At 37.1% G+C, this 26,911-nt stretch overlaps 1 protein-coding gene and 1 long non-coding RNA gene across 3 annotated transcripts in view; one reads left to right on the forward strand and one right to left on the reverse strand.

Moving 5' to 3' along the window:
* SFXN2 (sideroflexin 2) overlaps positions 1-25,148 on the forward strand; it is a 34,311-nt gene extending 9,163 nt beyond the window's left edge. Inside the window, exons 3-13 of one of the 2 annotated variants that reach the window (XM_034439974.3) lie at positions 1,002-1,165; positions 3,242-3,412; positions 5,854-5,952; positions 6,803-6,878; positions 7,598-7,683; positions 10,991-11,051; positions 15,208-15,274; positions 16,891-16,940; positions 18,923-18,972; positions 19,484-19,531; positions 20,461-25,148. In XM_034439974.3, the coding sequence (XP_034295865.1) occupies positions 1,008-1,165; positions 3,242-3,412; positions 5,854-5,952; positions 6,803-6,878; positions 7,598-7,683; positions 10,991-11,051; positions 15,208-15,274; positions 16,891-16,940; positions 18,923-18,972; positions 19,484-19,531; positions 20,461-20,560 (966 nt within the window). In that variant the 5' untranslated portion in view covers positions 1,002-1,007 and the 3' untranslated portion in view covers positions 20,561-25,148. The remainder of the gene's footprint in view (positions 1-1,001; positions 1,166-3,241; positions 3,413-5,853; positions 5,953-6,802; positions 6,879-7,597; positions 7,684-10,990; positions 11,052-15,207; positions 15,275-16,890; positions 16,941-18,922; positions 18,973-19,483; positions 19,532-20,460) is intronic. The other variant, XM_087872844.1, reaches the window with a different exon arrangement.
* LOC117678654 (uncharacterized) overlaps positions 704-26,911 on the reverse strand; it is a 75,729-nt gene continuing 49,521 nt past the window's right edge. The window contains exons 2-3 of the long non-coding RNA XR_004595084.3: positions 9,251-9,365; positions 704-826 (exon numbers count right to left, since the gene is read on the reverse strand). This is a non-coding gene — a long non-coding RNA (uncharacterized LOC117678654). The remainder of the gene's footprint in view (positions 827-9,250; positions 9,366-26,911) is intronic.

The raw sequence follows: 26,911 nt of genomic DNA on the forward strand, positions 1-26,911 counted from the left end.
TTTGGCACATTTCTGAGACTTTTTTGGCCAATTTTTGGGGGGAAAAGGCCTGAAAAAATCCTCAAAAACAGGGTGCAAAAAGCCTTGAAAATGGGCTGGGGAAAGCCTCGAAAACGGGCTGGAAAAAGCCTCGAAAACAGGCTGAAGAAAGCCTCGAAAACAGGCTGAAAAAAGCCTAGAAAACGGCCCAAAAAGAGCATAGAAAACGGGCAGAAAAAAACCTTGAAAATGGGCCGAAAAAAGGCTGGAAAAAGCCCAAAAATCACCCAAAAATGGGGCAAGTGGAGGTCAAAAACTTTTTTTGTTGTTGATTTCCTCTTCTAAATTTAGGTGCGACTTATAGTCCGAAAAATATGGTATATTATTAAAGAAATAGAAAACACATAGAATTTTTTAAAAGTGAAAAAAATACAACAAAGAAGGATATAAAAACATTATGTTAACAGTAAATAGTTATTTAATGCAATTATTATTCAAGTACATATATGATTATAACATACAGTATTAGAATAGTTAGTATAGTATAAGTATCGTGTTTTTTTAACCTATTGTGTTTTGTAAAAAAACTATATTGATGCTATTTTTATGTGTTACAGTATAGATTCCATGAAATGGTGTATGAAATTGTGACTAAATGCTGGCTGTGCATAGTAAACACAGCTAGTTAATTTGTTCTGGACAAGTGGCAAAGCTTGTAAAGATTTTTGTGTACTCTGAATAAAATTGTACAGTCCGAGAGTGCAGCAGCTGAATTCACCAGCTGTCTTTTGCTGTCTTCCTCTGTTTGGCTTAGCAAGCAAAATTCTCATCTTCTCTCCACACAAATCTGTGGGGCAAACAATTGATAAATCAGTAGGACAAAATGCTAACAAGTACATTCTTCCTTTGTCTACAATCTTTAAAATGTAATTCACTATTTTTGGGTGACAGCTTGGCAAAAAAAAGCAGAGAGCAACAGTGTTGATTTATAACTTGTCCTTTCTTCTGTACTCCCTCTGCAGTGAACAATGGCAAGTATTGCCAAGTTTAATATTGATGCCCCTCGCTGGGACCAGAATACTTTTTGGGGGCGTGTAAAGCACTTTTTCAACATCACAGATCCACGGACGCTGCTGGTGTCAGAGCAAACGTTGGATTCAGCAAAGACAATTGTAGAGAACTGCAGGTAATCAACTGGGAGGTTGCTGAATAATATCAAGCAAATTTGGAGCTTTTGTAAAATCTAAGAGTTGCCTCTGTTCAAATGTATCAATAAAACCAATCAGACGTGGTGACAGTCGCAAAGACAAATTTGGTCCAATACTATAAAAGAGACACTTTGTCAGACTTCGATGCTATCTCAAAATAAATGAATTTCCAAACTGCCAATCTTTAAGGAAATCTTTTCTTTAATTGAGCACAGCCACCGGATCATGACTCGATGTGGACAAGACTGACCTTTTGCCCCCCAATCCCTCCCTTTCCGATCCCCAATTCTCTGCTTCTCATTGGCTATCTTCCAAGTCATTCTCCAGACTTCTTGTCACGTCATTTCCCAGGAATGTCTCCCCCCCTTCTCATTTCCACGACAACCCGATTTCAAAGGGATTTAGCAGGCAAAAGTTCAGAAATTATCTCTCTCCTCTCTATGCCAGCGCTGAGGCGCTGACATCCTTTACCAACAATATCAGACTAGAAAACCAAATTTGGCAAATACACATTAGTGACAAAATGAACAACATACATCCAAAATAGATGTTTGCCTTGTTGTGTGACATATTATATAAATTTAGTCAAACACAGAAACCTACAGTACTTTTTTTAAAAGGAGAAATAATTGAGGTAAAAACAGTAATTAGAACCAATTCCAATGTTAAAAATAATTTGATGCACTCAATCAAGTACAATGAAACGGAATTTAGAATTTAATGTTTTTACTAATTTTTTTCATTTTTAACTTTATTTTAATTGATTTAAAAAGTGTTTCTGTTATCTTTTCCCCTTTTTTCATTTTCTTCACATGATTATGTGCATTTATTTGTGGAGCATTAACAAATAGTAATGATATCGCCTCTGAGTGAGATGAAATAAGTCTAATATAAATAGATAAATAAATAAAAATATTAATTGACAATAAAATGATTCATTATTGTTAAAGTCATTATTGCCATTGGGTGATGATAATTCTTAAATGGATACTCAAACCTCTTCTGAGAACAGATTCTTTCACAAAAGGAAACCTTTCATTACGAAAGGATTTCCCTGCCTGTCTTACTACTAGAAAATTAAATCTACATGTATTGAAATCTCACACTCTTGCGAATTGAAATGCAAGGCAGAATAGTGCATAGTATTATACAAACAGAGCCAGCCTTATTTACTAGACAGAATGAAACAGCTGCCTCAAGCACCTGATTTGATGCTATTGGAAGATTTAATCATCCAAAAGGGCGATATTGTTGGTTTGCTTCTACTAATTGTGTTGAGTTTAGATTTTCTGCCTTGGGTAGAAATTGAAGGTTTCTTAAATTTCTTGTATACACTCTGCACATTGCACATTGCATTGAGGTACTTTAGCATACAACAAATTTGAATGTTAAGACCCCAACCTGCACTCACACTTGTTTCAAGATAAAGCTCCAGTGCACAATTTTTAAGAGGCATGTGCTGTGTACCAGTGGTGAAATGTAAAATTTGTTACTACCGGTTCTGTGGGCTTGGCTTGGTGGGGAATGTGACTGGGTGGGCGTGGCCAACTTTTTTTTTTTTTTTACTTTTAAAACCATTTTTTAAAAGGTTTACAACCTCGGCCGAAGAGGTTGTAAAAAAAATGCTTTTAAAAGCTTCTGACAATCCCAGCTGAGTTGCCTGATCATCAGAGGTTTTTTACTTTTAAAAACATTTTTTCTACAACCTCTTCAGCCGAAGAGGTTATAGAAAAAATGCTTTTAAAAGCCTCTGACAATCCCAGCTGAGCCGCGCGATCATCAGAGGCTTTTTTTTTTAACTTTTAAAAGCATTTTTAGGCCGAAGAGGTTGTAGAAAAAATGCTTTTAATTTTTTTTTTAAAAAGCCTCTGATTGCGTGGCTCAGCTGGGCATGGGGGGGGCAGGGATTTTTGCTACCAGTTCTCCGAACCACCTGCCACCATCGCTACTGGATCAGGCGATCCGGTCCAAACCAGGACCATTTCACCCCTGTTGTGTACTGATACCATTAAGAGGTATAAAACTAGGAAGGTATTTCTTTTTTGCACCTCTAGGGCAGGATCAGTACCCCCTGGAACCAGCGAGGAACAGCTTTTCTATGCCAAAAAGCTTTATGATTCAGCTTTCCATCCTGATTCAGGAGAAAAAATGAATTTAATAGGGAGAATGTCGTTTCAAGTCCCTGGAGGAATGGCTATCACAGGCTGCATGCTGCAATTTTACAGGTAAGAAGAGGCATTTTTTTCTGAGATTCATTGCTCTCTTTTCTCCTTCATTCCTCACTCAGTTGTCTCACAGACGCTGCTTTATACAATATACATGGACATTCTTTGTTATCCTTATCCTACACTGTTGCATTAATGCTGAGATTTAAGCAAGTATTGTATATTTTAGAACAAAATTTCCCAATAGTTGATATTAATATCAATTAAGAAAGGCTTGTGGGATAGTCTAAAAACAAGCTGCATTTCGGGGTAAGACAGCGGGGTCCCAGATTGAGATAAACAGTCTATACTTTGTGCAGATTAAATTTGGGGAAGTTGGGCAGAAAATGAGGTATATATTAACCCTAGTCCAAGATGCTTTAATATGGATTCCTGCACTTAGCAGGGGCTTGGTTTTGATGGCATGATTGGGCCTTTTTATTTCATAATTCTATGATGTATTTATTTATTAGTAAAACAATGGATGCAATATCTGTATCCAAAACAGTATCAGCAGGGAGAAATATGCCAAGCACTAATATAGCTTTATTTTTTTGCTTCCTAGTGAAATAAACTAGAAACCGTAGATGAAGTCATATTTCACTAATATGCAAAAACAATTAAGCCATGGATGATTTAGCAGGATGCATAAACTATGACTCTGTGTGTGTGTGTGTGTGTGTGTGTGTGTGTGTGTGTGTGTGTGTTTTCACCCCCAATACTTAGAGTAAAGGTATATAACCTGAAATCCTAGGTCTTAATGCAATCTGGAAGCCTAGTGTATCTATTCTTCCTAAAAATAGGGCCAAGGGAATGTTTCAATCTGACAGAAGAGAAAAACGCTTAAGTATAAAGGGCATGATCTAATCAATTCTTTTATTTTAATTTAACTTCATGTAAATATTGCCTGTTTCTTTTGGTATGGTGTGCCTAACATTCAAAATATAGTCTTCCTTATGCAACTTAAAAGTTACGTTTCATCCTCATCACCTCAAAATACTCTTGTTTTCAAACATTCAAATACTCACTTCAAAGGAATTAAAATATCAGATAACCAACTTTATTTCGCAAAACAAGTTATGAATTTGTCTAGCAATAACGTAGCTGACTTTGACTGATCCCGCAAAACTGGACTTGAATGGCAGACCACAAAGAAACGCTCAGGCTGTCAGCCAGAGTGGAAAGAAAATCAATCCAGAAAATGGCAATGCTATACCACTTAATTGTTGCCAAGGACACTACATGTCTTAAAACACCACCTCCGTGTAATGGCTTTTTAATGGTAAAGAATTACAAAGGCTAAAATTTATACACAAAGTTATATGATAAATGAAATGTTGAGACTGCATAGTTTTTCAACTAAGACACCGACACAATCTACTTAGTCTCACAAAGTGGAACCAGAGTTTGTTTCCCAATGCTTTGCAGTTTCTCAGTATACCCAGTGGAATGTTTACATAAGCCAGTCAAGCTTATATTCATCATACTGGCTAGATTTACCCTACGTGCTTGGTCACAAATTGCCACTTTTTACCCTTGCATGTTGTGAGAATCCAGCCATCAACTGTAGCCTTTTTTCCCCCTGCTGCTTCTTAATTACAGTTCTATAACTCTGTTATATCTTTTGTTCGAATTGTTCCTTTGTTATTCTTTTTCTTCAACTATTTTTTCATCTTTACTAACATGGAACTTTGTGCTTTGTTTACCTAGGATTCTTTCGGCTGTTTTAATTGCATTTTAATAGACAGTTTTTGATTATGATGTAGGGTTTTTTTTATAATAAAAAAATTATAATAGTAGTAATAAAATCAGTGTCTGATCAAGGCTATTACATGGGTCCAGAAGAGAGATAACATTGGTTCTATCACATTCAGCTATTGTTCTGCCCCAGCTCCAGATTCCCAAGGATTGTGACACACACCAACAGTCCTTATCAAAGTTATAACGTACCAAGAATAAACAAAGTCTGGCAAAGATTGGCAACCAGCCCAGAAAACAAGATACAATAAGACACTCACTCTCCAAAATGCTCTGTAATAATTACACGTTGTTTCCAGCAAGAAATTACTAACTGTGTGCAATTTAAATAGGCTAAGGGAGTCGCCAATTATCCTCAAGCCTTACTCTCGAGGAGACCTCCTCCTCCTGAGTAGCCGCTCCTGCCTTTTGGCAGCCCTGCGTGCTCGAGCATTGAGGAGAGGCTCCTCCACTTCGCTCTCTCCACTTGAAGGAGCCTCTGGAGGTTCTGAAGGCCCTGGCTGAGTCTCTGCCTCTGGCACCACATCCTCTTCAGCCTCCTCGCTGTCCGACGTGAGTGCCGGCTGCTGGCGCAACCCCACACCAGCCTCCTCGTCGGGATCAGCCATGATCCACACAGGCCGTTGACAGGCCACAACAGCTATCTGGAAGACACATACCTACTCAGATGTTTGAATCTATGTTCACTTTTTTTTTCTTTACAGAACAGTCCCGGCTGTGGTGTTTTGGCAGTGGGTAAATCAGTCTTTTAACGCCATTGTGAATTACACCAACCGGAATGCAGCTAGCCCCATCTCGGTCAAGTAAGTGTCTCTTCAGGATTACCTGATAGCATAGTTTTCATCCAATGCTCCTTATGATCCAATTAGCTAACTTTGCTTTAGTTTTGAACTACAGCACTGTCTGGAATCATTGCTATGAGGAAATTTTTTCTTGGGGTGTAGACAGTGTGGGTATATGGTCAAGTTTTGCTAGCCATTGTACTTTATCATTTGGATGCATAGTATTTCCAGAACTGACTTCAGGGAATAGAAAATGGTCAACTGTTGGAAAGGGACAATCGAGATAGATCTATTTTTGCTGCTCCTCTATATAGCTTTCATGGTTTATTCAACTCAGAACTTTATTTTTGAGTATCAGCTGGAGTGGGGTAAGTGTGGGATGGGACCTGATATGGGGAAGTGGCTATATATAAAGGATTTTATGCTGAGCCCAATAGAATTACCTGTGACTTCATGTATCAGAAGGAGTCTGGCACATTTGTAGCTCACAAACACATTTAGTCCTTTTAAGAAAATTAGTCTTAAAGGGTGATGCCAGATTCCTCTTGATTTTCAGAAAAACCTGGTTTTCCTATTACATTGTCTACTTCGACTTCATGGCCATTCTTTATTTCCTGGCTGTATCACAGAGCTAGATGTGTAAAACATATGTATCTCTTTATATCATAGATCTTTCATGAGAAGCCACAAGTCCATGCAGAAAAAGTTTTCCACAAAGCTCATTCTTGTTTAAGGAAAAGAGTATAAGGGCTGTGATTACATTTGCCTTTAAAAAGTCATGTGAATGATAAGACTCTTTATTACACAACTGCAGTTTTAAAATGACTAATGCCACAACTTCTATTATTTTATATCCCTTTGGATAATTCAGGCAAATTGGAGTGGCTTATTTCACCGCTACCAGCACTGCCTTGGCAACTGCTGTGGGACTCAACCTTTACACTAAGGTACAAATCTAAAATGCTACTAATTTTAACCACAAGGGGTCAGCTGGTCCAAGAATGAGACAAGGCATCCCTGGCCTCCTCCTGTAGGAACGTAGACCTGTAAGGAGCATAATTCTTGTCTTCAAAATACCTGAGTCTCCTAGTGCGGATGAGTCGAATATCTTCTATCTCTAAAAGTTTTTTTTTCCTTTGGGCTGTAAAATATATTCTATCTTTCTTTGTTACTTCACCACTGCAAAGATTGTAAGCACGATGCACTTTTTAGGCTAAGGGCCACCCTTGTCATTTGAGTTGACATACCAGGGGTTAGATTCAAAGATAGTAACGATCTTGAAAAGGCATCTAAATGTAGTTTTATTTAACTTGCATTTTCATTTAATTTAATTAAACTAAACACAGTTAAGGGTTGTTTCTCACGTATGTACCAATTTTCTCTTATATATTAAAAAAAAAGAAACCACAGTTTGTTGAGGACTTTTATTGATGGGGTTCTGGAAGACTAAGCCTTGACATTGAGAGGATGCGTGTATTCTTGTATCCTTGGAACTGCAGATTGCACACTTTTGTTCTAAGAGACTAATGTGGGATTACAAGAATTTATGTCAGTGCAATAGAAGCCCACCTTGCCCATGGCTTCCATAGTACTGCTACTCAGTTCTTTTCACCTTTTCTTGTAAAGGTTAATCCTGCTCCTTATTGCTTTATCTTCCTCCATACAGAGAGCACCATCCCTTGTGGCACGTTGGGTCCCATTCGCAGCAGTAGCTGCTGCCAACTGTGTGAATATCCCCTTGATGAGACAACAGTAAGTCTCTTGATGAAATCCCAGCAGAAAAGGGAGAGGGATGAAAGAATAACATGATGAAGGAGGTTTTTCTTGAATATAATGCACAGAAGTCGGCTTTGGTTTACTATATTTTAATATAAGAATAAAAGCATTTGCTTGGGAATGGGGATAGCTGTATTTTTTCCTATGTAATAACAACTTGATCAGTCTTATAGCTGCCTTTCAGAATTACCACTGATGGTAGAAACAGATAGCCAGATAACTATTTTTTACAGAGAGAAATTATTCCATTACCTTTGTGAAATTATTTGCTTCTACATCATTGGTCACTACGGTTTCCATCTCGGTCACTAGTTTGGGGCCATTAAAACCATTAAATGGACAAATGTGGGTCATTTAAAATCAAAGCAAGGATTGTGTGTGCTAAACCAAAAAAAGGATACATGTTGCCTCTAATTAATCCTCTAATTAGCATGCACCCAATATCCTCACGGTCTACCATACTGGAGGGCACATCCAAATGCCAGGAACCAATACTCTTGTACAGAGAAAATGGACCACAGACCACTACATTATTTGTTGTTTTTACACTTTATTTCTTGTCTTGTACATTTGGCTTTTAAAAAATATATTAGAATACTATCTTGCACTCAATTGCTTGACTTGACAAAGATAATTAATGACTTGACCTGCTAATCCAGTCAAAAATATTCATTTATTTCCTAAGAGAAGGAAATAAACTTGAAAATTTTAATAATCCCACTACCAATCTGTAGTACAGTGTCTCTTCTCCATCCTAGTTAGCTGTTGCACCTTCCTCTTGCAAACTGAATTAGATTTACCAACTACATATACAGTATATGCACATAGCTAGCTATATCAATAAAAGCAACCAACTAAAATTTAAACCATATTCTAGCCACCAAAATAGGCACACTTATATTGTGCTTATGTGCCTAAAGTGCAGGTGCCTTCTTAAAAGTAGGTTAAAGACAAATAGCATGTTAAGCTATATGATACAGTCCTATTATCATTTTAACCTGTCTCCAAAATCTTTTTTGACACAAAAGCAGACTTTAGATCCTGTATACTGTCTGTGTCATGTAGTCCTCTTTGCTTTCTATTTCCTTCTTTCCATTTTTATCCCTCTTTTCAATTTGTAACTTGATTTTATCACTACTTTAATTCTTCTTGTCTTGTGGCTCCCTTACCTCACCAGCATAGGATAGGCGCTGGAACAAAGTAGTAAATTCAATAATTCTCTCTGTCCTCAGTGACACCAACCCCAATTGGGCCACTATTTATTTTTCCCCTGCAAAGCCAGAGTGCGATGGCTTCCTGGACTCTGGTGGCAGCTGGAAAAACTTCAGAAATGTCATTCATGGTCATGTTGTTCCTTTGCCCAGGGCTGAATTAATTGCTATGGAGAATGAATTGAATCAGTCAATTGTGATCCAAATAAAAACAGCATATTTTAATCTTTTGTTCTTGCCCTGACTATCATATGATAATTTGCTCCCAGCCTGATGACCTTTTGCTTACAGAAGCTGCTGAACTGTCAACATTTTGTTGATGTCATCCTTACCTGTACAGCTGCAATTCATTAAAAATTCAATGACATCACAGTAACCTAGCCAATGGCTTCAGGAGGAGTATTTGCAGGGAACTGGCTGCAGCCCAGATTTTGCCTCTTGTATAATCTGTAAGATAAGATAAGACTGGGTCACTTTGATAATTAGGGCATGAGTGATTTGGGGACAAATGGAAAAATCTATTCTGCCAGATTGAATTGTCACCAATCTTTTTATAACTTTATATAGAAAATGTTAATTAAATAATGCTTTTCTCCATAACTGCCTTTTCATTTTGTGTACAACCAGGAACAGTTAATAAGAAAGAAAATAATTAAAGATTAGTCTGTCATAAGAATATATTTTGGCACCCGCTATTCAGATAAAAAATTTATTTTTTTAATTAGACATAATAAAACAAAGCATAGAGATGTCACTATTACCCTGTCTAGAAAAAAGTTAATGAGGGAAGCACAAAGTCCCATATAAAACATTACAATAATTGTGCTTTGATATTATGAAAGCAACATGATACTTTCTAAATCTTCTGTTTAAAATTGCAGCCATTTGATCAGATGTAGACTATATATATATTAAGTAGTTGTGAGGTTAGTGTAACTGATCAATATTGAAGAATATTTCTCAGAGCACCTCCCTAATGGGTTTAGGTGCGGCTCCCATACTTATGTCCTTACTCAGCAGCTTCTCTTCCATCTCAGCTAGCCAAAATTTCACATTGTAAAACTTGTCTTTCCCAGATTGGGAGATGCTGTTATTCTTGGGGTTACAGCTTGACCTGTTTTTGACTGGCAGGAAGTCCTACCAAATCTTGGTGCTCCTTCCCCACAACTGACAAACTATCTTAGCACCTTTATTAAAAATTCCATGCCATCATAGTGTGTCCCATATTGGACTTTAGAATGACTAATCAACGAGCAACCATGACTTTAATCATGGCGCTAATGCAGAACAAGCCCAGTGAGACAGGAATGGGTTGAGTGCTATAGGAGTGCAATTTTGGCACTCCACTAATTAGCTAACTGAAGGTGTGGGCCAGCTATAACAAGTGTTTACAACAGCCACCAGTGGGACAACAATGGACCATACAGGGTGAGATATGAACATTGGAGGAACATTTGAAAAATGGAAACATTATATAGAACAGCACATTTTTACCAGCTTGCTCTGGTTTAAGATTATTCATTCTTAAACAGTTTATGTCTCAATTGAAAAATCCCATGATGAATTTATATTGATGGATACTTTTTAAAAAAACATTTGTCACCTGCTTCATTTTACCCAGGTTTTATTTTGACATTCAAATTACTATTTGGAGTTGCTAATCATATAAATCCTCAGAATGTTTGGTGATAATTAGGAATAGGATTCTCTAGGAGGCAGCAGTGCACCATCATTGGTCTCAGATACTCAGTAACTCAAGTGTGTGGACTTCCTTTGCAATGTAATTGTTCTTAGGCTGATGGAGCTTTGCATTCCTGCAAAGATTTTTTACTGAGTCTCTTGATTTAAACTGAATATAACAGTGCTCCTGCAGCATTTTTAAAAATGACAAGGCAGCTGGTTAATTTAGGACAAGCCACACTTTCCCAGCCCTCTTCATCTCATAGATTAGTTGTGGTGGAGAGAAAAGGAGTGGTTGCATTTAGTATGCTTCCTTGAGTAGTACAAAAAAACCCACAACATCTAGCTGGTTGATCTTAATGTCTAAGGTCATATGTTTGTGTCTGCATTAGGGAACTCATTAATGGGATCACAGTGACAGATGAAAATGACAATACTCTGGGAAAGTCCAGGGTAAGTACCGTTATCTTGGGAATTTGAGATCCAGAAATTGGTTTATTATTATTCTTTTTATAAACAAGAACATTTAGAGTCATCTTCTCTACAGTATGTGCCTGACTGCCTAAGGAGAGCCTTGTATGCTGATACATCAGGTTACAGCAAGTGTTATCTGTTGAATTGGGGGAGTTTGTTTTGTTTTTTGGTCTCCCACATACTCGCATGATTATTATTTCTGATAAAGAAGTAGATGGCAAGATCAACATTTCTTAAATAGAGAGCAGCTTGGAGTTGTTGAACTGTCCAATACAGACTTCTGCAGCCTAATGCCCTTCCAGATGTATTGGGTTAATAACTCCCAGAATTCCCAGTTAGTGTGAATGCTAAGAATTATGATTAAGGAATGTGGGATTGTAGTAGAGTTGTGTTCCCAATTTTAGCAGCATACAGATATAGTATGTCTGTTTATATTCCCAGAATTCCCAGAACTTTTGACATTCTTGAAGTATCTTGACTATCTGTGGTGAATATCTACCATTAGCTTGTGCTACTTCCTCAACAAAATTTTGAGAGCTCTTCATTGTATCCCTTTGACAAAGAAAATTATTACCACTGCTACCACTTGAAAAAGCAAATTTCATATGCTTTGTAGATTCTTTAATGTTCTTTGAGATGCTTTAATTTTCCTACTTTGTTACCAGTATTCCAAGTAAGACATCTCTCTCTATATTGGGAGTTCTTAACCTTTAATACATAACCTTCTGTACAAGCTATTTTAGAAAAGTTATATCTAGTATTATTATTTATTGTTTATTTATACAGTGGCATCAGTTTTCATGGCATTTTACCGATAACCAGAGGACAGGTCCCTGCTCACAGGAATTTACAATATAAAGTTTGACACAAGGGAGATAACAGAGAAAGTGGAGGCAGGGATAAAACAGGGTAAGATGTGTGATTCATAATGCAAAATTGTTAGCTTATTTGTCTCTTTAGTTATTGGAACTAGAACTCTTAGAAAGACCAAAATTGCTAATGATGTTATGAAACAGTCTGTTTTGTTGTTGTTATACTTCCTGACATTCTTCTGTCCAGTAAAGCAAAACTACGCTTAGACTAAAATTATGGTAAAATAAAAGTTGGTAATGGATAAAATACTATCATAAAATTTATTATTTAATATCATAATTAAAAACATTATTCAAAAATAGAATTGATGGCCACAGCAACTGATATAAAAGCAGCATAGGACTATCAAATCCTTGCTTTTTCCCCTTTTTCTAAAATACATTCTGGATGTTTTGGTGTTCTGTATTTTCTTTTGTAATATTGTTTATAATCAAATACTGGTTTTATAACTTTTTAATTAAAAATTAAAGAATATGCCATGGTTACTTTTAGAAAGTCAGTTCCATGCATATAGGATAGGGAGAGTTCTTGTGGGGAGCAATCAGCTGTCAGACAATTTAGGAAGATGGACCCGAATTAGTGATGATTAAAGGTAAAGATGCTTCTAGATTTTAGAGTAAAAAATTTAAATAGTCACAGTCATGGAAACCCATAGAGGAGTAGCAGACCTGTTACAATATTTCTTCTTTTCTTGCTTTTACAGACACACATTTTTTTCTTTTCTTTTATTTTTAAGTCACACCCTGCTATTTATTCCTCTTGCTTTCAATCGCTACAATGGTCATTATGAGGTGTTTGATGAAAACTGAGCTGTTTCTTGGTTTTTGGTGGGGTAATCAAATCTTGATCATTGTATTATTTTGCACCAGTTAGTTAAAAATCAACTGTTCATGAAGCATCTTTATGCAGCTTTTATTTACTTAAATGTAGCATTTGATTCAATCACTGTATACAAGCTCTGGATAAAACTGATAGCCTCTTCTATAGAGTAGATAAAGAGTCAACAATTACTAATTTTAAGGCCGCATGAAAATACCCTAGTGCAGATTAAATATGTTTTGTTTTTTTTGGATTTCAGTTCAAAAGGTTTAAGTAAATTGTATCCTAGTTTCCCTTTTTGTCAACGTTTATATCTATTCTCTAGCTCAAACCTTTGACAAAAATAAAATTCCATCATCCAAGCTGCAGATAAATCTATTTCAGTTGTAACTGCTGATGATGCATCCAGCCTGTCTCAGACACAAGTAGGTTTAAAACCCTTCCTTTAAACTCTTGGCTCATATTGTAAAGATCCATCCTCCTTTGTCCCAAAACAAAGGTAGTAAGTGGTCTTTCCAGAGGTTTGCAAGATGTAGATATTATTGGAAAGATAATAACATCTTTGAACACAGTTTAGAATCTACATTTTGCTGGGAACAGAGATGGTAACTATATTTGTCTCACTATAAATATTTTTAGTATAGGCTTCCATTTGGCTTGAAGGTTTGTAATTATAAAGTTCCAAGCCTCCAGAAACAGCACAGTCTAAATTTCTAAGAGTTCTTCTGAGTGACTCTAAGTCTTCATTGAATCTGGAATTTAGACTAGGTTCTCTAAATACTCACATGCACCTCCATTGTTGAAAATTCTGGCTAAAGTTTATTTTTACTTATGGTTCCCTTGCCTCTTTAGTCCTTTTGGATAACTTTCTGTTGTCCTGGAAAAAAAGCATTGAAGTCGATCTTACATATTATAAACTGTAAGCCCCATATTTGATCTTATTTGACCTTACTGGAAGAACTAAAACTGAACTAGATGTATTCAATACTGATGGTTTACTGGTTTACTGATTGTGGTCATCCTCGACTGATGACCACAATTGGACCAAAAATTTCTGTTGCTAAGTGAGATATTTGTTAAGTGAGTTTTGCCCTATTTTACAACACACTTTCTTGCCACAGTTGTTCCGTGAATCACTGCGCTTGTTAAATTAGTAACCTGGATGTTAAGTGAATCAGACTTCCCCATTAACTTTGGTTATCAGAGGGTCGCAGAAGGGGATCGTATGAACCTGGGACACTGCAACCATCATAAATATGAGTCAGTTGCCAAGCGTATGAATTTTGATTACATGACTACAGGAATGCTGCAACAGTTTTAAGTGTCAAAAATAGTTGTAAGTCATTTTTTTCAGTGCCGTTATAACTTTGAACAGTCACTAAATGAACTGTTGTAAGTTGAGGACTACCTGTATCTGACTACAACACCCACCTATTATAGTGGCATCCATCTAGAGGACCTTGGACTGCAACAATTATTTTTTTAATATCTTGTGTTTGCTACACACGAGAGCTTTTTCTTGTGGTTAATATAGTTTTTAAAATATGTCTGTGCAAGTGTTTCTGTGCCTTGCTTGGTGGGAGAAATGGAGAAATGGTGTATGTATTGCTGTGTTCCCTATATTGTATATATTGAAGCATAGGTATTATAATGTTCCTTTTATATAATTGCTTTAGTAGCCAGATTAAGAAAAGATTCTTCTCAGTAGCAGATTTGTCTTTAAGGAAGCCTGGAGACCAAATAGAATTGCCAAATTTTGCTGTCTGGGGATTATTGTTTTAGGCTTTAATTCTTTTCTGCAAATTGTTTGAAAATGGATGGACTTGGGTGGCATCCACACTGAATGAATAAATATGTTAAAAACAGTTTAACTGTTTGAGAATTTTATTGTACTGCCTTTTGATTGCCTTCCTAATAATATGTGACTAACCAATTTTTGACCACAAATAAAATACATATTTAAACTTATTTAATATCTTATTGGAAAAATGTAAATATTGTCTTGGTTAACAGGAATATTTGCATTTAAAGGACTGTTCCCATATTGTTCCATTATTTTTGGATTATGTGAATGCATTGTTAATTAAAAAATTAACCAAAAAAATCCTGCCTGCCCTTTTTTACATTTAGCTATGATTTAGATCAAAATATTCTAGCTACAAAGGCACTCTTTGAGTGCTTTTTAAAACAAAAATATGTGTGTCTTTAAAATGTTGTAATTTTAAATGCAGTTGAATACTTCTGAACTACTCCTGGCAAACAGGAGATATCACTGAGTTTAATAAAGATTCCTATAAAGCATTTTGTTCGGTGTTGAGATAAGGTCTGGGGAAATTGCCATTTAAGATTGTCCCACCAGCATTGCCCTGTTTCTGAGGCTGGATATTCTGCAATGAATACTGTGTGATTGCTGTTTGTTTGTTTGCTTGTTTGTTTGTTTTAGAGAGCTGCAATCAAGGGGATAACTCAGGTGGTGGTTTCCCGCATTGTTATGGCTGCTCCTGGCATGAGTAAGTGCTAAATATTTCTCTTTCGTTGGATTGTAATTTGGCATGTTAATTTAGATGTAGGCATCAGAGCATAAGTATCCAATACAAATTCTTAATAGAAAACGATGACATGTGCATCATGGTATCAGTCTCAGCGTTCCTAAACAAACCTTGACAGCCCCAAACAATTCACACTGAAACCGGAGTTAGCATATGGTTTATTGCAGCTGCAAGGTAGCTTCAAGGCAATGCTAAGTTACAATAGTTTAAAGTTGGCGCTGAGAGCAGCCGCCTCTCAGCGCTTTTTATATGTCCGTGCAGGCTCCGCCTGTCCCACACACATAATGAACAACTGAATTAGTCTCAGCTGATCGAGGTATTCAAACGGGCCATGGCGTCGGTCCGTGATGTCATCAAACGCTACCGTCGCCTCCATTTGCCTGTGATCCTCCACTGCCTCCACTCGCTGCCGATCCTTTCCTCGATGTGTCCGGTTGCCTAACATCCAGTGCCACCATCACCAACCCCTGTGAAGAGCTTCCCCGTTTCAGTTTCCAGGTAGCTTCAGTTCGCGTTCCCATGGCCTCCTCTCTGCCTCCCATATGAGTTGTCGAGCAGGAGACTGGGCTATAGAACGTTAACTTCAGCATTTCATTATTTTGCCCTGACATCGGATGCAAGGATATAGTCATGTGGTTGATATCATGATGTACATTTCATCATTCACCCTCCTTGCATTGTCCTCTACTGCAACAGCTTGCAACTTGGTGACTTCCACAAGGACTCCGAACCAAGTTGGTTGCTGCTGTGTTGGTTGGGAATTCACATAGGGGACTCTCCATTGGTGAAGGCTGTTCTAGTGGATTGTGCTGAAGGGCATTTGAAACTATATTTAGTATTGGCTCTCATTCGTTATGATGTTTACAAACTAGTAAGTGCTCATTAGTCAGATTCTGCTCCACATTAAAATCATAATTAGCTTCCCCAATGGTACCCTTCAAGGTGATGGCTAACATTCTATTACTTTCAGCCAACTGGGGATGGTTGAGACTTTAATCTCCCTATTGAAAGATGCCAGGTAGATGAATTTCTAAACTGTAGCATTAATTTATTTAGGTTGTTAAGATTCAGGTTTAAAAATTTAAATCAATTAAAGCAAAATCCAGTTACAATATTTTAACTCTGTGTATGGGTGGGTATGTGCATGGCTAAGTCCTGTAAGATGCCAACATAATTCATGAAAAAATTAAAGGGAGTTTTGTTAAAAACACCTAGCTTCAAGTGTGGTAAGCATTTGACCATGTATTGATTATAAACCTTTTCAAATGCTATTATGAGCCATAGTGCAAACATTCACAGGTGTGATCAAAGCTGTTACTGAATGATATTATGTTCTACTTTCTTGGGAAATAAGCTATCAGATTTTCTTTAACATGTCTACATGTTGCATTTTGTTCCCCTAAATAAGGATACATTAGGATTATTAAGAATTATCCCAGAACATGGGAAGAAAGTGTTTGTTAACTCAGAGAATTATTAGTAGTGGGGCAGTCCAGTGCATCTTATCTATTATATCACTGAGTGGAGATGTGGGACATTGTTGATCCAATGAAAATAAAATCATTTTTTCTTTTTAGTTTTATTGCCTATTATCATGGAGGCATTAGAGAAATATCCACTCATGAAGGTAAGGTACTCAGGAACTCGAATGAATTACAATAGTTTGTACTTGCTTAAATAATAAGAGGTCAGAAATTTTAGATAGTTTTGCAGATAAGTAAATAGCTACGTATTCCTCACTTTGGCAATATATTACATTTGTTAAAGATTTGAAATAGATCATCTGCACATAACTCAGTAGCAAATCTACTGTTACCAATAGAAACAAGAAAAACAAGGCAAGCCTCCAATAGAAAACAAAGCAATTGGAGTAAATTATTTTTACTTTTTGGTTGGTTTTATTGTTTTTTTAAACTCAGTTTTAATTGTTAGTTCTCCAGGGTCATGTATATGAAATAGGTAGTCTATATGTTTATTATATAAATAAACCACACACATTATTTATTGTTATTGTGACTTTTTAAAAAAGTCATTATGGACAGTCCTAAAAAGCATCTAGTTACTACTGTTCAAAATTATATAGAATATCAGAAAAAAACTTGTTTGTTATACTTGCATACCGCAATAAGGCATACTGTGGCTGGTTGGGTTAAGCTAAGCATGCTATCAGAATTCATATAATGGTCATTTATTCAATAAATTCAAACATCCATAATAAAAACTTAAACAAGCCAAGTTGTAGCCACAGTAATTAAAAAAAAACTAAAAGCAGACAAGTTTTAAAAAGCATCTTATTATTCATCATAAGCATTCCAGAATAGCAATAGCAATATCCCTTAGACTTATATACCGCTTTACAATGCTTTACAGCCCACTCTAAGCGGTTTTAGAGTCAGCATATTGCCCCCAACAATTTGGGTTCTCATTTTACCCACCTCGAAAGGATGGAAGGCTGAGTCAACCTTGAGCCTGGTGACATTTGAACTACCAAATTGCAGTCAGCTGGCAGTCAGCAGAAGTAGCCTGCAGTACTGCACTCTAACCACTGCGCCACCGTGGCTCAGAATAGCTCAGTTTTCAAACCTTTCTGGTATGTCAAAACTGGAGCCAACTTACTTTCTAATGGGAGAGTATTCTGTAATATAAGGGCTGCTACTAAAAAGAAGCACCTACAAGAGACTACTCCAGGGGTGTCAAAATAGCGGCCCATGGGCTGGATGCATCACGTGCTGGCCATGCCCACCACAGTTCCGCAAAGGCAAAAACCATTGCAATACGTTATGTGATGCGATCGAGTTTGACACAGGTGCTCTACTCTGTATAGTAAACAGAAAGAGAGTATTCCCAGCAGTTTCTCCCAGATGCAAGTTGGGTGATTTGATTCCACCTGAAGGAAATTGTCCTGCAGGTACCTTAGTGCAGAGCCATCGAAGGTTTATGACCTGCACTTAGATGTGCATACCCAGGAACTAATAGAAAGCCATTGCAAAAACTAGAATACAGGTAAAATGTAAGAGCAAAATAATATCAGATAACTGCTTTCTGGACTCGGGCCTTATTAAAGTCTTGTCTTCTAAGCCCCAAGTATGCCATATTGCATTAGTCTTGATGTTTAGTGATGTGCCCCAAATGGACAAAGTTTGCACAGATCACAGTCTCCATCAGCTTACGCAGCAGAAGCTGCTAATCAGGAGGACCCCAAAATCATAGACTTGCTCCTTTAGGGGCAGTGCTACCCTTTGACAGACAAAAATGGAGCAGCTAGAGTACCTGAGTGAATAGGCAATACCTCTGCCCTTGCTTGAATTCAGCCTTTTAGTTCCCTTCAGTTCTTAAAAGCTTCTAGATACCAAGTCAAGAGGTTGATAGTGTCTCCTAACTGGCTAAGCATATTATTTAAGCATATCAGCATATTGCTGATACTGAACCCTAAACTGGCAGGGGCTTGTTGTAGATTTTTATAGATCTAATCAACTTTTTGTGCTCTTGCTTCCCAAAAAGAGATTTGTATTGTTAGTTCTCTTTATGATCTCAGCCCTAATTCTAGGAACTGAAAGTTTGAATTCTTACTTTCTTGGAATCATCTCAGGCATATTGTTTTCTTGGCAGAAAATCCAGGTTCTCCATGCTCCCTTACAAACAGTTCTTGTTGGAGGATTGTAAGTATTCTGTATCCTGCATTACTTTCAGAAGCCAGTGTCATATGAGAGAATGCTTCAAAGCTGTAATTCCTGGTGATTTATGAAAAGGCACCCATTTTATAAGGAATGGCGGGGGGTGTTATAAAGGATATCAGAAGACTACATTTTTTGCATCATAGCATTAAAATATGAACTCAAGCACTGTGGATGGAAAACTATGTTTGTGGCTTAGAATATGTGCGGGATATTTAACAAGCAATGACTTAATTGCTTAATGCTCAGTAAAGCAACCATTGTTAAATGCAAATTTCATCTGTATTTATATATGGAAAAGAAAAGAGATATGTTTGCATTGAATGTGGGAATGGGCATCAGACTGCTTTAAAATCCAGTGCATTTTGTTGTAAAGAATCCTGCCAAATACATAACTTCTGCTTGGCTGTTTTGAAGCTAAGAACGCAGTTCTGGATTCCCTATGGAGAAAAAAAATGTTGGCCTTTCTTTTTAATAATCTGCCTTTACTTTGCAGTCTTGTGTTCATGGTCCCAGTTGCCTGCGCACTTTTCCCCCAGAGAAGGTACCAATCTCTTTTCTGTCCTTTTGTCCCTCCTGACTGCCCTATACAATTTTGATACAATCTGAACTAGGAAGGCATGGGATGGGGGAGGAGGAAGCAGGACCAGCACTCCATACCTGAAATGAAGTTATCCATAGGGATCCTTGGAATTGAGTGAGCAAACTGTGTTGTGATGCAAAATCCACCCCTTACTTATTTGTATGTGAATGTTACAACATACTTTTCATCATGTTGCTGTTATTGTGGCTAACTGCAAACAGCTATGCAGTTATTAGTTTGGATATAAATCCCATCATCTTCAACAATGGCTACGCTGGCTCTGGATGATGAGGGCCATTCCAATGCTTCTGGACTACATCAAGTTGAAAAAGCTTTATACATTCTTTTGTATAAAATAATTCTGCCCACTCATACACATTCTCATTTAAAGATAAACTTTGAAAACATGCAGTATATTATTGCTTTCCAAATCCAACCACAAGAAGCTGCAACTGTGACTCACACGTTAGTTCAACTCAGTTGTGTTTGAATTCCTAGGCCAATTGTAAAAAGAGGCCTTGCAGCATGGAAGCTTGATTTAGGGTGTTCTGTGGATTCTATGTGCCTTTCATAGTCAGGGCTGGCCTAAAACAGCTCGCTGCATGAAGAAGAGAAGTGATTAGCACCCACTTCCCAAGTCTTGTCATTTCAATTCAACCTTGCTTGATTATTGCATTTCGTTGTGGAAACAGTGAAGGAAGCCCTTATTTTGCAAGTAAAATGACCAGCTCTGTCTTACACCACAGTTATTTGTGACAGAGCTCATAATCGATTTTTGTCTCCTCTGCCAATATTACATCACCCCAATAACACTCTGTCTTTGGGCCAATATCAAACAGCCGTTAGCATTTCAGGGAACAATATGCTTTGTTTTTTCTCTCTCTTTTTAGTTCAATTGCATTGTCACACCTGGAGCCTGAACTCAGAGAACGAATTGTAGCTGAACATGGGGACAAAGTGACTTTTGTCTATTTTAATAAGGGTTTATGAGTGAGAACTTGTCTGGACTTGGTGCTTATGGACTCCTCCTGGACAAAAACCTTTATAGGGTGTTGTCAGGAACAGAGCTCAGAATATTCCAGAAGGAGCAGCACTCCATCTCCTTTCTTCTTTTCTTTGTGCGTGTTTGTGTGTCTGGGTATAGAGAGAAATTGGGCAAATCTGAGCCCTTCTTTCTGCTACATCTTCATAGTGACAAACATCTGGGTTTTCGAATGTGTCATTTTCTGCTTTATGACAATGATGAGAATGCATTACTTGTAGCCAATTAGTCAGCAATGGAATTACTCGGAAGCAGTTATTTCAAGCCTTAAATCCGCCTTGATCCTTTGGGGGCACAAAATATTTCCTGAACCATATTCCTCTGTGTTTTGAACACCATAACTAAGTGTCTCTAATCCAAAAAGCAACCTGCAGCTCCATACAAAGATACTTAGGAGCAAGTTCTGTGTAACTCAGGAGAGACACTTTTGGAAAAAAAAAAGACCCATAGCACTGCATTTTGATTTAGAAATTCATTTTTAACATCAGTGCATCCTACTTCACCCATAATAAATTTTACTTTTTAATTGAACAAGACTATATTATTAAAATACACTATTAATCAAGGCATTTATAATTATGTTATGCTTAAGGTGACCAAATATTCTCATCTAGCTACTAATGCTTTGTTAACATTAATTACTAAACAAATGTTAAATTCAGAACCTTGTAAGAAAGCATAATTATGCAGTCTTGCAATAGATGTAATATCCTTTAAATTATCTATTAGTTCAGTTTGGCAACTTCATCTTCAATCATGTACAATTGAGCAGTATTTCTGAAAACAGCTGGTCTGCTTGATTTTTTTTTTCTGTTCCTGAACCTGTCAGTAATTTTCCTTAATTCATAATTCTGTTTTAACAAATATAACTGAACAGTCTAGCATCCTTTCCCCATAGTACACTGGAAGATACCCCCTGGGTATCCATGTCTCCTTAAATTGGACATGAAAGTGTACAAATATCAGTCTTCACTTAACAGGATATTCTTTATTTCATGCTCCAAAAGCTTTCCTGCATCTGCTTAATTAGCATGAGAACTATTTTTATTCTCCTTAAAATCATGATTGGCTACCTTTTGTGACACATATGGATTGAAAATTCCAAGAATTAGACAGAAATATATGTGTTTTTAAATAAAAAGAAAAAACTTTTAGCTACGGTTGCTATTACAAACCTAAATTTTATAAGTAATTCACCAAAGTAGCATGGAAGGGTAGGACAAGGGATCTCTGGAGCTCCTTAGTCCAGTTTAGCCTTGACATTTTGCAATCATTAAAAAGGGAAAGGATGCTTTTACAACCTGAGGGATTAGTCTGAAGGACAACGTGCCTGAAGTGACCTAATAGTGAATTATTTCAATGATTACTGTATGTGCCTTTTACAGGGCTAGATTAAGGCCAATTGATGCTCTAAGCATGACTCAACAATGATGCCTCTCATCCCTCCAATTGCTTAACTAACAAGATATTATGACTCAATAAGCGCTGAAAAGTAATTTTGTGCATGACAATGAAAAACTTAAGGGCATAATACTGGTAGTCCTCAATTTACAACCATAACGGAGCCCCAAAGTGAGACATTTGTTAAGTCAATTTTGCCCCATTTTACGACCTTTCTTGCCACAATTGTTAAGTGAATCACTGCAGTTGTTAAATTAGTAACATGGTTGTTAAGTGAATCTGGCTTCCCCGTTGACTTTGCTTGTTAGAAAATTACAAAAAGTGATCACATGATCCCAGGATACTGTAACCATCAAAAATATGAACCGGTTGCCAAGCATTCAAATTTTGTTCATGTGACCAACATGCTGCAATGGTCGCAAGTGTGAAAAACGGTCGTCGCTTTTTTCAAGGCTGTTGTAGCTTTCAGCGGTCGGTAAATGAACTGTTGTAAGTCGAGGACTATCTAACCAGGGGAAAAAGTGGTGTTCCCCTTCGCTTGGTGCCTCAAGCACATGCTTATTTTGCTTAATGGTTAATCCAGGCCTGACCTTGAATATTTGAACCTACTTCCTAATCAGGAAGAGATGGGGAGAAGATTGGTTTTATCACAGGAGGCAGCTGATATTCAAAAGTGTTCTGAATCAGAAGCAGACAAATGGTTCATAAATATTGATTAACTTATTCTCTACAAATTTATCTGGTTCTTTTTAAAAAAGCCATTTTATACGCAGGGGTGTTCACCATGTCTTTTTACAGGAAAACTTGTACATTAGTACTATTAAGAATTGTTTTCCCCTGTTGTGAATTTCCTGTTTTTGTTGAATAAATCCAAATGCAAGTTGTTGTCAATGAGAAAATGTCCCTCCTCTTTACATTTTCACTATGCATAGTTTCATATTTCACTTACTGTTCGTTGCTGTTTTTTAAATCACATTTTGGAGCCTTCTCTCATAAGAAAGATGGTCCAGGTCTTTTTGATATTTTAGTTCTACAATACAGGTAGTCCTTGACATATGACCACAGTGGAGCCCAAAGGTTCTGTTGCTTAGCAAGTCAGTTAAGTAAATTTGCCCCATTTTACAACCTTCCTTGTCATAGTTGTTAAGTGAATCTGACTTCCCCATTGACTTTGCTTGGCAGAAGGTTGCAAAAGATAATCATGTGATCTTGGGATACTGCAACCATTATAAATATGAACCAGTTGCTAAGTGTCTGAATTTTGATCACGAGACCATGGGGATCTAACAGTCATAAGTGTGAACGGTCATAAGACACTTTTCAGTGCCATAGTAACTTCAAAATGTCACTAAACAAATAATTGTAAATTAAGGACTACCTACCTACCTTTTTGAGATAAGGTAACTCGAATGTCTATACTGTAGTACAAGTGTGGGGCACCATGTTATACCAGGACTTTACGGAAGCTTCCTTTTGGTTATTTTTAATAATAAGCAACATGGTGCTGTGTTTGCCTTTCTGAAGCTGTCCCTACCATTTTTATACCTTTTTGCCAAAATTGATAGTCACCATAGAGTATCAATCAAGTCTTTAGTAAATGCTAGGAAATCAAATTTGGAGCCTGCCCAATTGTGTTGATTTGTTGATTTGTTTTAAAGGGAGATTTCTTTTCAAGACGATTCAGCAATTGCCCAACTCAAGTTCTTGTTTCCATAGCTTTTTTTTTTAAGCACATATTACATTTGCATAGAATGTGTAGGCATAATTTGTAAGGTTTATGGGTGGATGCAAGAAACAACATCTTAAATTCTTTGCTCTGTTTTGAGCTTCATGGATAGACAAAGTATCCATTCTTACCCTTATCCCAATATCTGTACCATGGACAATGCAGCAGGGGTGAAATGCTACCAGTTTGGACTGGTTTGCCTGAACCGCTAGTAATAAAAGCTACCGGTTTGGGTGAACCGGTAGTGGAAAAAATGCTACCGGTTCAGACGAACCAGTATTTCCAACGATCAGCTGTGCTGCACGATTTATACAATGCTCAAAAAAATAAAGGGAACACAAGCAGAAGACATCTGAGATCTGAATGAATGAAATAGCCTTATTAAATACTTTGTTCATTACATACAGTAGTTTTGTGTTCCCTTTAGTTGTTTGAGCAGTGTATAAACTACTGTATGTAAAGAACGAAGTATTTAATAAGGCTATTTCATTCATTCAGATCTCAGATGTCTTCTGCTTGTGTTCCCTTTATTTTTTTGAGCAGTATATTTGCTAGAAAACAGGAAATCCTGCTTTCTAGTGAATCTAAATCGCGCGGCACAGCTGTTTCCCCTCTCTCGCAGTTCTACTTACCTTACAAAAGGCTTCTAAGCACTTTTTCAGCACTGCGCGGTATCACTTGCGGTACACATGCGTGCAAAGCACACGTTTGGCACATACCACTCATGCGCGCGCGCAGCAAACTAATAGCAAAGCAAACCGGTAGCAGACTTTGGAGCATTTCACCCCTGCAGTGCAGGTTTACCTGCCAGAAACTGTTGTTACAATTTTAATAATATTGTATCACAAACAAATAGTATGTGCAAAAATCTGTTGAATATGTGAAATAAGTTTTCTTTTATGAATTTTGAATACTTTGTGTCATCTCTCCTTTCCCTAATCTGGCACCGTCCAGATACGGAATTTCAACACAGCTGGATGCACCATATTGGGGAAGACTGTACTTTAAAAATGCTTATTCTTATGCAATCTATTTTACATTCAGAATATTACCAGAGCAGGTGAAATGCTGTACCTGGCATTATTAATCCAGTGTCTATCCACATCTCTCATTGAAGAGTTGTTCATTTGATACCCTTGGTCTGGCAACTGGTTCATCTGTCTCTTGCTGATAATTAAATGCAACCATTATTTTAAACCTGTGATTTACCTTACATTAAATATGTTGTGATTGAATGCAAACATCATTTTGCAAATAATTTTTGAAATAAATGACAGAATACGACTATTGTTGTTTATGCTGGTGCTAGCCAAAATCTGATATATTAGACAACAAATATTGAAAGATTTTGATAATTTTCTTTTTGCTCTTGACCATTCAACATGAAATAAAACACTGTGATTTTAAAAGTTGTCTGATTCCTCTTTTATAAATCTTGGAGCCATCTGTTAGCTTGAACAGAGCTTCTATTTTATAGAAGATATGTAGCTGATCTATGCAGGGCTGCAGAGTTACAACTTCAGATAGACTTTGCACTTCCATATAGATGAAAAGATGTTCAATAGTCATTGTAGTTATACATTACTTCCTGTCTCTAAGACAATACAGATAAGATATGCTCATTGGGCAATGTAGATGGCTAATCATTCTAAATAAAACGTATGCAGTTAAATATCATCTATCAGTGGAAAGTACAGTTTCTTAAAGTATTAAAGCAGTAAATGATAGACAGGATCAGAAAGATCTCTGGGATGTCCTTGGATGAGGTCTGAATTATCACCAGGGATAAACTGAAATGGCATACAGTGGTCTTTACAATTAACAGGGTTTGAGTGTGACTTGAAGGCATCTAACCAACAAATATAGAGTAATGGTCCATTTTAAACATTGTTTGCAGGTTAGCAAAAATAATGTTCTACAGAAATATTCTTGTGTATCGCAATAAAATACTCTTAGAGCCCATAGGGACATCACAGCTCAATGCTATGGTAATATAGATTAATCCAATAAAGATGCTGAATAATGAGAACAGCAAAGGTAAATCAATCATATAATGTACTAACTTAACTTTGAAAAGGTTAATTCACTTATGCGTATCACATGGTCTGCACATGCAAATCCATGATTTGGTGATAGGTTGATTAATATCAACATTCTTCAAACATTCTAGACAGGCTCTTTTAGCTGCATTCCATTAAGCTATAATATGCTTAGCAAGATTATGTTTTATGAACCAACTCTTGCTCCGGTCCTTTTCATTTTTAACTGTTGGATGCTAACTGCCTATGTTATTAATTGAGGAAGGCCTAGGCTGATAGCCCAGTGACTCTGCCAACTTCCTGTCCTCTAGGGCAGGGGTCCCCAACCTTTTGGACCTCAGGGACCATTAATTCATAATTTTAAATCCCGCGGACCACTAATATGATCTGCCTAATGACCGGCTGGGTGGGCGTGGCTAGGTGGTCATGTGACTGGGTGGGTGTGGTCAACTCGGTGTCATGTTGAGGGGCTCCTCGCCAGCCTTTCCCCTTATACAGACCAGGACTGTATAAATTTATTACACAAATTTACATGGTGCCTAAGTCACAGATGAATCTAGGCAGTTTACAACATTAAAAATCCACAACAGAAGAACCCACAATCCTCCCTCTGCATGGCAGCAGCAACACAAATCAATCACTTGATCAGCTTTATCTCCATTTGTGGTCCCCAGTGCACTGACAAAACCACATCTTCAGGGTTTTTCAGAAAAGCAAGAGCTGGGTTTTTGTATAATATATTAATTCACTTGATCTTGAAATGGATAATTTGAATTTAAAATTTGAAATTATGTACCTTATGTTCTTACAGACCAGTGATGGGATTCAAATAATTTAACAACCGGTTCTCTGCCCTAATGATTTCTTCCAACAACCAGTTCACCAAACTGCTCAGAAAGTTAACAACCGGTTCTCCCGAAGTGATGCGAATTGGCTAAATCCCACCAGTTACAGACCAATAGATGATTATGAATAAACATTTCTTAAATTGAATCCCTAAAATAAATTAGATTGCAATCCTATTGTTCTTTTCCTAAGACTGCCATTGAACTCAGGACTAATTTCATACATCATATTAAATCATGTGTGTTCCTCATTTTGGCTTTGTATAGTCTGTAAATCCAACTACTACA

This window comes from Pantherophis guttatus, chromosome 6, assembly GCF_059756535.1.
Source record: "Pantherophis guttatus breed Tessera chromosome 6, ASM5975653v1, whole genome shotgun sequence".
NCBI classification, from domain to species: Eukaryota; Metazoa; Chordata; class Lepidosauria; order Squamata; family Colubridae; genus Pantherophis; species Pantherophis guttatus.